This window comes from Sinocyclocheilus grahami, unplaced genomic scaffold (assembly GCF_001515645.1).
Source record: "Sinocyclocheilus grahami isolate Dianchi unplaced genomic scaffold, SAMN03320097.WGS_v1.1 scaffold281.1, whole genome shotgun sequence".
In the NCBI taxonomy this organism is placed as follows: domain Eukaryota; kingdom Metazoa; phylum Chordata; class Actinopteri; order Cypriniformes; family Cyprinidae; genus Sinocyclocheilus; species Sinocyclocheilus grahami.
In genome coordinates this window covers 663,090-674,256 of record NW_015505460.1, presented here as the reverse complement: position 1 = coordinate 674,256, position 11,167 = coordinate 663,090, and the positions used below count along the sequence as shown (strand labels likewise).

The following is an 11,167-nucleotide window of genomic DNA, read 5'->3' as shown; positions in this document are numbered from 1 at the left end:
AATGAAGTTCTTAGCAATGCATATTACTAATCAAAAATTACGTTTTGATATATTTACGGTAAGAAATTTACAAAATATCTTCATGGAACATGATCTTTACTTAATATCCTAATGATACGCCGTGACTGAGTGTGGAATCATGGGAGTTGTCGTCTTCATCCAGCCGATGCAATCCGACGGGACGCGGGCAGAAATCATGTTCATGGATGAGCTAATGATTTATTAACGTAGTAGAATGAAGCAGGGTGAGGCTGAAAGCTGTCGAAGCGAAACGAGACTGCTGAACGAGCGCGACACATGTACGGCTCGAAAGCAGCGGAGCTTTTATTATGCCACAGTCGACTGCTTCCGCTCTTTCCGGTCGTGCGTATGTGAGGTATAGCAGCGCTGTTTTATCATACTAGATACATTTGAAAGTTCTGTTATAATGCTACACTGTGCGGTCATCACCCGTCTAATAAAACACATAACATATTAAAGCGTCTTTGGTGTTTCCATGTTTTCTAAAGAACAATGACGTCAAAGTTATTACGTCATTGGCAGGCGACACAATGACACTATAGACACGTTCCGTGTCACTATTTAAAATAGCTTATTTGTCTGGATTTAAACATTCTTCGAAACATTTGGGATACTGTAAGTACACAAGTCAGCAAAATATAGTGAAAGTGAAGTGACATGTGGCCAAGTGTGGTGACCCATACTTGGAATTAGTGCTCTGCATTTAACCCATCCAAAGTGCACACACACAGCAGTGAACACACACACACACCGTGAACACACACCCGGAGCAGTGGGCAGCCATTTTTGCTGTACATTCACTCCCCCAGTTGGGGGTTCGGTGCCTCAAGGGCACCTCAGTTGTGGTATTGAAGGTGGGAGAGAGCGCTGTACATTCACTCCCCCCACCTACAATCCCTGCCGGTATGAGACTCGAACCCACAACCTTTTGGGTTACGAGTCCGACTCTCTAACCATTAGGCCACAACTTCCCCATATAACACTGTTCTAGTGGTTTTTGGATATTTTAATAAAAAAAATCTTACATGTTGTGCCTTTTAAGATTGGTTTTGTGGTCCAGGGTCACATATCGAAACCATTGTATTACCCTGACAATTTTGAAAATAAAATCAATTAAAACATGCTCATCATGTAAAAGGTGTTTTTAAGTCATAAGTCCCATCACACAGTAATACCAGTAAATTGCCATAAAATTACCGGAACGATTTTACCGGTAAATACAAAAATGCACCGTTCACACAGACAACGACGTTCCATCTTTTTACCGGTAACGCACCATTCACACATCAGTTTCAAAATACCGGTAAATTCTGTGACATCATTAACCAGAAATGACCTCTTAACGGCTGTATCTCGGTGTTGTGTTTGTAAACATGGAGGGGTATACGTGGTCAGTGTTTTTGTTGATGTTTAAACATTCACATTTATGCAGCTGCTTTTGGCCCAGAAACATCTTATTAGGTAACTTCGAACCAAACTACACAGTGTGTGTGGAGTAACTGCGTCATCTGCGTCAGAATGTTGTGATTGGCCCAGAGTAGACGTCTTATTTCAGCGAGTTCTGAACTTGTATATGTTCATACCAGTAATCTCGTTCTGCGTTCACACAGACCACATTACTGGTAATGTTACAACTTCTCGTTCCCGGAAAGATAAATTGCCGGAAAGAATTTGCCTGAGCCATATTGCCTAGTGTCAAGGTGGAGACTTTTGCAAACACACATTTTCTCATGTTGAATATAATCATGCACCTATGACCTTAATCACAGTCTCTGTGATACATTTTCACCCTCAGGTAACAACCAAGCGGGCACAGGCTTGGTGTCAAAGTAAGAACAACATCCCGTATTTTGAGACCAGTGCAAAGGAGGCCATCAACGTAGAGCAGGCTTTCCAGACCATCGCGCGCAATGCACTCAAACAGGTATGTTTGTTGAAATACGTGTTGCGTTAGGTGATAAAAGTGATGAAGCCCAAAGTATGCTTACGAGTAGTGCACTTGATGCAAATTTCATCATTCGCATAGTATGCACGTATTTAAGAGTTTTCTAATTGCGCATAAGATGTACGCTCGGCACACATATGCGCCTTGGTTTTTTTGCACTAATTAGATTGTACGCAACGTGCCAACACCGCTAAAGCCCGTTGTTTCTTTGTCGAAAAGAAATCCGTGAAACAGAACAACAACAAACTACTGTAGATGGTAACATCAAAACGTTGTGTAACGAGTTAAGAGATACAAGCACTAGTTTAAACCGGTACAACAAGTACGATTTTTAACAGTGATAAATAGAAGCCTGTTTTCATTACCGCGGGAAGTAGGGGTGCTGCAGCACCCCCTGGCGTGTAGCCCAAGAAAAAAACGGGGGGGCTGGGGGTGCGGTATTAAAATTTAGTAACAAAAAATAAATAAAACTAATTTTATTAATTTGTATATTCATTAAAATGCATAGAAAAAAAATAGCCTAAGCCTACAGTGACAATAAGCAACAATAAAACATGAATTAAGTTTAATCAAATTGATTGTGAAAGTCGTTTCAACTTAAACTGACTTAGGAAGTCGTTTGTTGCCACGACTTTTTGATCATATTATTACCTGTAACATGTCTGTGCCGGACCCAAATCAAGAATTAGCGACCATTTCTACAGCCACTGCGAAAATACAACCGAGAAAGACCGAGAGCGTCTATTACCTCAGCAGCAACCAATAATAATAACATTCTCACTTCTACAGCGCTTATTTTGATATTTAACGTTAGATCTTTCATATTCTTGAACAAAATTAATGCTTAAGGTTGATTCAGTATTACTCTTAATGAAAAAAATAAAATCCCACACATAGCAATAGCCTACTACAATGACAAAGTAGCTTATATTAAACATAAAACTATTATTAACAGAACGAATAAGACATACCCGCGTTGTAACAAATAAATAAAAGGTTTTTGGATTTTCCCCTTACTTCAAACGAATGCTTAGTTTGTGGCTCATTATTATTATTATTAATAATAATACAAAAGGCTATACAATAAAACAGTACGATGACAAATTTACTTATATTAAACTTTGAACTTTTATTAACAATATGAATAAGGAAAATGTGTTTGTAACACAAATAAATAAACAGTCTTTGGATTTCCCCCCTTTTTTTAAACGATCGTAGTTTGTGGTTCATTATTAGCCTATTGATTAAAACACATCAGCCATAAAATAGTACAGTGGTAAATTTGCATAGGCCTATATTAAACATCTAACTTTTATTAACAAAATGAATAAGACGGATATAGTCTACTTCCGTTGTAGCTAACCCAAATAAATAAGGTATTTTCCCTCTTTTAAAACAAATTATTAGTTTGTGGTTCATTGTTCTATTTATGTATTTATTTTCAATGAAAACGGCAACAATAAAGACAAACTCGCTTGTATTAAATGAAGAAATGAAACTTTTATTAACACAAGGTGCGCTTTTTTTCTCGCAATTGCGAGTTTACATCTTGAAATTCTGCGTTGTTCGCAATCGTTTTTTTCCCCGCCATGGAATAAAAATAATTTCACGTAATTGCGAGAATTCTGAGTTTCTATCATGCAATTCTTTTTCCTCTGAATTCTGAGTTTATCTCACAATTATGAGTTTATATCTCAAAATTCAGTTTATTCTGAGAAACGGAATCAGAGACAAGGATGAACCAATGTCAAGTGCCTATGTTTCTGTCAAATGGCGTATACTTTAAAAGGCTGTGGATTTGGCTGTATGTATATGCTTAGTGTTTACGTCAAAACTAAAGTATACTTTGGACTTATCTGTACCCATTTTTTTTATTTTGTAGGAAACCGAAGTGGAGTTATACAATGAGTTCCCTGAGCCAATTAAACTAGACCGGAACGATAGAGCCAAGCCATCAGCAGAGACTTGCAGCTGCTGAGGACCTCCAGGGGGCGCAACATTTCACCCTCAGCCTCTCTGGCCTCGTCTCTGCCTCACTCTCTCTCTCTCTCTTGCATTCTTTCTTTCACCCCTGTTCTCCTTTATCTCCTTCCCTCCCCCTTACTCGATATAATCACCGGCCTTTGTAGATGAGCAGACTTCCTCCCATTCAGTATCCTTCACAGTTCTCATTCAGAGCCTTTGACACAAACACACACCCACATATGCTCAAGAGGCTCAATCTGACACCCGTTTTCGTACACGAATCCCGACACCTCGCACCGGTTCTGCAGAGCTGTCGCCTCGCCCACGTAAAAAGTCCTACTGAAACTCTTCACAACACTTGAATGGCTCTTGAGACTTTTTTATGATCCAGTCCCGCAGTGCAATTGGAATACGTTTGACGTGAACGCTGAAAGATGGGGGGTGTATCAGAGCCGTGCGTTGGCACCATAACTACCCACCATGTTCAACAGCTTCATCAATGTGCTTGAATTAATAAGGCGGCCTGGCGTAAAGCATGCTACATTTGCATCTTAAAGTCGTGAACCTGAACGCTCCTCAGTTTGTGAAGTCCCGAAGCACTGGAGGTCTAACACTGCCCCCGCTGTTACATCTGAGAACTGCAGTCAATTAATCCAGTGTACGCCCAATCGCTGACCTCAAAATGGAACAGGAAAATATGAATAGCAAACCATGCGATGGGAAATTTAGATATTACATCTAAATGATCTACTATTCATACTATTATGACAATTAGTATTTATATGTATTTTTTTATCGTCAATCCTCATGTGAGCATGACCGAATCACCGCGAGTCTGCCATGAACAAGCAGTGGCGTAGACGATTTCTTGTCGTTTTTGTTTTTTTCTTTCTTTCATATCTTGCCCGGACTCTACCAGTAGCTCAGGATGGTAGAGAATTTAAGTGCTCAGTATCATTCGGATCTTTTCCCATCTGTTTGTTCATTATTATTTTTATTATTATTATCTGTGTTGCATTATATTCAAATAAACACAACTAGACAACATTGGGGGAGAACTGAATTGTTCATGACATTTAATGAAACAAAAATCACAGCATATACATTGTTCAAAATAAATGTATTTCAAAGTAATGGAAATAAAAATTAAGTTGTTGAATAAAACTGTGGTATTTTGTGTGTTTGCTGTACATTGTTATTAAGAAGTGAACTGGAACTATTTGAAATGAACGAATGAAATGTCTACAAATCAACTATTATAAGTTACATGAATTTTCATCATATAAAATCATCAAAAATGAACAATGCATACTACTACACACTGAATACTTGGCAAATGAGCTGTTAGCTGTCTTAAAGATGAGTTTGTTTTTCATTGAAAGAACAGATTTGGAAAAATGTAGCCTTACATTACTTGCTCATCAATGGATCCTCTGCAGTGAATGGGTGCCGTCAGAATGCGAGTTCAAACGGGTGATTAAAAACATCCACAAGTACAGTAATCCACACGTCTCCAGTCCATCAAAATGAAGTCTTCTGAAGTGAAAAGCTGCATGTCTGTAATAAAACCAAATAAGATGTTTTTAACTTCAAACCATTGCTGCTGGATAACATAAAAGTCCTCCAAGAATAATACTGCTTTCTCTGGTGAAAGTCATCTTGTCTGAATCAGGAGAGAAATAAGCACAGATCAAGCACTGGTCACAAGCAAAAACAGTCCAAATCAGTTCTAAACAATTATACTGATGGATTTTTACGGGAGAGGACAAGTGGGTTTTTTTCCACTGGAGGAAGCCTTATTACGGATTATGGACTCGTATTTTGGCCAGAAGTTAAAATGTCTCAATAATAGTTCATTTGTTTCTTTCAAACACGCAGTTTTTCAATTCACAAGACATTATTTGATTAATTCACTTAATTAAGTTGTGTAGATTATTGTGATGTTTTTATCGGGTGTACTCATTCTGACGGCACCCATTTACTTGCACAGGATCCACTGGTGAGCAAGTGATGTAATGCACATTTTTTTTCAAATCTGTTTTGATGAAGAAACATCATATTCTGTACATCTTGGATGGCCCTGAGGTGAGTACATTTTCAGCAATTTTTCAGTTTTGGGTGAACTACTACTTTAACAAACATTTTTAGGCATGTCAAGGTGCATTTTCAATCTTTTGGTCATTCTTGGCACCCATTTACTTGCACAGGATCCACTGGTGAGCAAGTGATGTAATGCACTTTTTTTTTTCAAATCTGTTTTGATGAAGAAACATCATATTCTGTACATCTTGGATGGCCCTGAGGTGAGTACATTTTCAGCAAATTTTCAGTTTTGGGTGAACTACTACTTTAACAAACATTTTTAGGCATGTCAAGGTGCATTTTCAATCTTTTGGTCATTCTGAAGAACATTGTGATTCTGTTTTCAAGTTCTTGGTTTCTTTCTGGAACCCGATCCCAGCAGCCACTGCAGGAGAGGCCCAGCCGGCTTGGTTTGCTTCTCTGCTGCAGACTTTTCTTCAGGTGCTTTAGCTGAAGTGTCTTCATCAGGATTCTTCCTCTTAGTGGGCGAGGCAGTTTTCAGCCAGCTCGTCATCATTTTACTGCTGGCTGTAGGTTGAACAGTCTAGACGGGGCGGGAGGTCAGTATTTAAAATAATCAAGAAGTTCACATTCATATGTGTCAAAGATTTTAATAATGGTTTGTGATCTTTATGATCTTTTCAAATGACTGTATGTAATGTATACATTTCATTTATTCTTGTCCCAGATCCAGAACATAAATCCTAAACTATGAAAATTCATTTTAAAAATATGAACACATTACCATCCAAAGGTTTGGGGAATGTAATTTATTTTATTTTATTTTTTGGTAAAAGAAAATTAATTTCAGCAAGGATGCATTAAATTTATCAAAAGTAACAGTAAAGTAATTTATAATGTTAAAAATATTTATATTCCAAATAAATGCTGTTCTTTTCAACGTACTATTCATCAAAGAATCAAGAGTAAAGAGTAAAGGCTGCAGAAAATTCAGCTTTGCCATCACAGAAATAAACAGTCATTTTAAGCCATACTATTTTTTTACATTTAATAATAAAGGTCAAATTAATAAACTATTGTAAAAATAGTTTTAAGTGCATTTGTTTTCTAAAAATGACCAAACGTTTCACCTTCTCAACTGTGGGGTCTACAGGCTGCAGACACTCTGGAGAGTTGTTGCGGGAATTGTTGACCAATGAGGAGATGGGGTGAAAGGTTAAGGAGGACTTTGGTTGCAGTAATTTCATTGCTTCCAGTGACTTCACTTCTCCAAAGTCCAACCACCATCTTACCTCATCCTCTCTGTCCAGCACAGCCGGCATCCTGTTACACAACACATTAATTCAAGCTTCATTTTGACTCCGTACAAAAGTTGTATGACCCTGAAAACTCCATGAATCATATTTATGCACTCAACCTGTCATGGTCATGGATACTTTGAAGGTTTGGAGAGGAGTCTACAGTAATAACAGTGTAAGTATACAATGTCTCTCCACCACAAGGAGGAGTCCAGGAGTCAAAGAGCCCTGCTATTGTCAGCAGACGCCACCCTGTCCAGTCACTGTCGTCCTGATCACTCTGTAGACAAGTGGAGGAATAAACAGACGAGTAAGGCCAGGCATAAGTTAACAAATTTACTTCTTACGACTGTCAGACTTGGGCTAACCTCTCCTTGGTCCAAACTTTGGTCACTTTTTGTTTTCTGTGCATTCTGTTGACTAGGCACTTGACCTCCTTGGCTTTGAGGGAAGTAAATGAAGAAAGGTAAATGTAAATGTAAAAAGTAAATGTTTCTCTTTGTCCATTTGCCTCCATTCATAGAAGCCATTGGCTAGAATGACACAGCGCTGTCCTTTCAGAAGAGGGTCCCGTACAATAAGTTTTCAGCAACAAGTCATATGTCTGTCCACAGAATATTAGAATATATTTGATGTTTAATACATAGTAGAGTGCTACAGAGCCTTTTTTCACAAGTGTTTTTTTCTGATTCAATTTTCTATACATAATTTTTAATATATATATATATATATATATATATATATGTATATATAATGTTTATTGGAAAATATGCATTTAATTACAAGAAGTGAAACATCATCCACAGTGCTTCACAGGAGGGAGAGGCTGCTAAAATTTTTTCCTTTTTTTCTCTCCGTAGGATGTCTGCAGGATCATGGGTAATTTAGTTTTTCACCAGTAATTCTGTTATTAAACATAATTATTTAAAATGAAAAATAAAAATGTTGAAATAATGCAGGTCGATGGCATCAATGAAAGTATATAACATAAAGGTCTGTCTTCAGTGGTTTATAAGTTATTGTTAAAAACCAAATTCCCTATGGAACAAAAATGAATGAGAATTTTACCTCCTGTTGCACTCTATTATGTTGAGCTGAACTTTGGACCAATGAGATTTCACTGGATGAATGAGGGTGTCTTATGTACCTTGTAAGACTTCTTTTCTAGCAGGCTCTCATTGCCACAGTTAGAGGTGTTGTACTGCATCTTACTGGGGTCATTCTCTCTGAACCACGCCGGGACGAGATCCCAGTGCATCGCTGCCAACACGCACTCATCTACCGGGGCATCCTATGGAAAGCGCTTAATTAAACAGCTGTTCTTCAAGAACAAATGTTGTGCATATATGTTTAGACATGCCTTGTTGAAGTGTCTGTTGGACACCAGTACAGGGCTGAAGGACTGAGGACTCTTGTATGAGGGCCAGTATTTGTCAGTGTCTCCGTCCTTCCATCGGGGCCCGTGTGGTTGTCTTGATAGCGAGCCGCACGACTGAGCTCATTCAGCACAAGAGTGCAAGCTGTTCTCCCGCACATTCTGGCACATTCCAAACCTGCGTGACGTCACCACAAATTAGACAATGCATTACTTACTTTTATTCACAAATTTAAATGAGCATCACAAAAAAAAACACTTCTACTTATTTTAAAATAGAAATAGGTCACTTACCTTTATTATTTAGAATTAACCAGAAATAACAAAGCAAAATTACTGTACATTACGCAAAAGCCATCTCTTTTAGTTGGTTTATTTACAATTCACAACATTTATGTTATTTGCATAAAGATGCTGATATACAAATCTGTACGCTTTCTTTTTTTTAATTAATATTCTTATGTTTATCTTAGTATTTCAATTTTCTATTATTATTTTTTTTCATGGTTAGCTTTGGTTGTGTTCACTGTTCCAAATGTTGCCATAAAAGCATTTACTTATCGCAACATAAAGCCATCAAAGCACTTTCTAAATGCACTGGTGTAGTTCTGCCAATCGGTTCTTTCAAACGGTTCGAAAAAGCGATTCAGTGATTCTTTTGTGTCATTACGTAAAATGTCATCGCGCGGTTTCTGACGTTCAAGGAAATTGTCTAATGTCTTGGCTATGAAAGTTCCTTACTTTTCTTATAATTCTTGGTTGCCAAACAGTTCGTCTCAGGTTACTTATGTAACCATGGTTCCCTGAGTAGGGAACCAGACACTGCGTCCTCTAGGTTTCCCCATAGGACGCGGTTCGAAGTTCCCATGAAAGGGAACGTCTCAGGTTACTTATGTAACCATGGTTCCCTGAGTAGGGAACGAGACACTGGGTCCTCTAGGGGTCGTTACGGGGAACCTAGAGGACGCAGTTCGAAGTTCCCATGAAAGGGAACTCAGTTTATTAGAAATCGAGCATGTGCGAAGATGGTTCTCAGTTGACTCGACAACCGCTCCGACAGTCCACCTCATGAATCGTTCTACCATTTCATCAAGAATCGACTCACATGAACGATTCTTTCGCGGAATTTTAGCTGTCGGGTCGTTAAAACTGGTCGCTGCACGCCGTTTAATTTTACCTCAAAACTTCACCTCAAAGCTTATTTTTCAGGAGGTGATGCGGCTGGACTGCTACAGTTGCAGACGGTTTCTGCACACCCAGAGTTTGCGTCTTCATAAACTGGCAAACACGATAACAGATAATACATACTACGAACAACAAAGTCGTAAAGGACATTCACACCAGCGCAACAAGTCCTTATTCTGAGGTAAAAGATGTAAGAGAGAGCAACGATGATACTGTTCACTCACTGAACAAGTGTGTAACCCTGCTTTTATACAGTCTATGGTGTAAACATACGGAATGGCTCTGTTAGAACAACCTATCATAACAATTCAAATCAAAGTTTTGCATACAAAACAGAAAAACGGTGATAGAAAACACTAATCCAGTAATAATAATAATAATAAAAAAAAAAAATCGTTTTTATTTTCAAACACATACATGCAACCGCGATGTGATACACGTTGTTTACAATATACTTAATTCAACATGGACTGAAATAAACGACAGCATATATGAATTTACAAACCCAATATTTCCATGTACAATACCTTTTTAAAAAGCTTTATTTTCTTTTAATCATATAAAAACTCAAAATGACCGTGTAGTAACAAAATACTATCAACGCTATGACAACGGCTTTCAAGGAACAGTTCACCCCAAAATTAAAATGTTGTCTTTTTCTTCACCCTTATGTTGTTTCTGTATGATTTTTATTTTAAATGTTTTTGAAAGAAGTCGTCTCAACAAAACTTTATTTATTTGATCAAAAATACAGTAAAAATGGTATAAGGTATCATAATACTGTGAAATATTAATTTTACAGTATTACAATAACTTTTTTCTAACTGAATATAAGTGAGCTGTAAGCTCTAATCATCATAATTAAAACAAAATTAAAAAAATTAAAACAAAATTACATAATTAAAACAAAAAAATACATTTGAAATGTTTTACTTTACATGTAATGAATCTTCACTTTTTGAAACAAGTTACAAAAAAAAAAGAGAACTTTTTCACGATATTCAAATTTTTTGAGATGCACATGTATTTTAAAATGTAATTTATTCCTGTGATGGCAAAGCTGAATTTTATCAGCCATTACTTCAGTCTTTAGTGCCACATGATCCATTTATTATTATTATTATCATCCATGTTGAAAACAGCTGTGCTTATTATATTTAATAGTATTGTTATGTTTTTAAGTAGTAATATTTAATAATATTCATATTTTATGTTACATTTATTTATATTTTCGTGTAAAACAAGATATATTTTTTTGGTAAAATAGGAAGTTTAAAAGCATTTATTTTAAAAAAAGAGAAATCTTGTGTACATTTTTGTCAATTTTGATCAATT

At 37.0% G+C, this 11,167-nt stretch overlaps 2 protein-coding genes across 4 annotated transcripts in view; one reads left to right on the top strand and one right to left on the bottom strand.

Moving 5' to 3' along the window:
* The window catches only part of LOC107600284 (ras-related protein Rab-7a), a 17,737-nt gene extending 13,239 nt beyond the window's left edge, over positions 1-4,498 (top strand). For all 3 annotated transcript variants that reach the window (XM_016292136.1, XM_016292133.1, XM_016292134.1), the window contains 2 exons: positions 1,817-1,945; positions 3,849-4,498. In XM_016292136.1, coding sequence (XP_016147622.1) covers positions 1,817-1,945; positions 3,849-3,944 — 225 coding nt within the window. In that variant the 3' untranslated portion in view covers positions 3,945-4,498. The remainder of the gene's footprint in view (positions 1-1,816; positions 1,946-3,848) is intronic.
* Positions 4,499-6,269: 1,771 nt separating this feature from the next.
* LOC107600332 (embryonic stem cell-specific 5-hydroxymethylcytosine-binding protein-like) lies at positions 6,270-8,638 on the bottom strand. Its single transcript, XM_016292200.1, has 4 exons — positions 8,420-8,638; positions 7,392-7,552; positions 7,105-7,297; positions 6,270-6,557 (listed from the first exon to the last, which is right to left on the bottom strand). Exons 1-4 carry the CDS (start codon positions 8,528-8,530, stop codon positions 6,357-6,359), a joined length of 666 nt encoding a protein of 221 aa, XP_016147686.1. The 5' UTR covers positions 8,531-8,638; the 3' UTR covers positions 6,270-6,356.
* Between the last annotated feature and the right edge of the window lie 2,529 nt (positions 8,639-11,167).

What these genes read in the sequence shown, in the direction of transcription:
- LOC107600332 (XM_016292200.1), bottom strand. Translation starts at nt 8,530, where the DNA reads ATGCACTGGGATCTCGTCCCGGCGTGGTTCAGAGAGAATGACCCCAGT. An exon ending in AGTATCCATGACCATGACAG is followed by an intron (nt 7,298 to 7,391) that starts GTTGAGTGCATA and finishes GTTGTGTAACAG; the next exon opens with GATGCCGGCTGTGCTGGACA. An exon ending in TAGACCCCACAGTTGAGAAG is followed by an intron (nt 6,558 to 7,104) that starts GTGAAACGTTTG and finishes CGCCCCGTCTAG; the next exon opens with ACTGTTCAACCTACAGCCAG.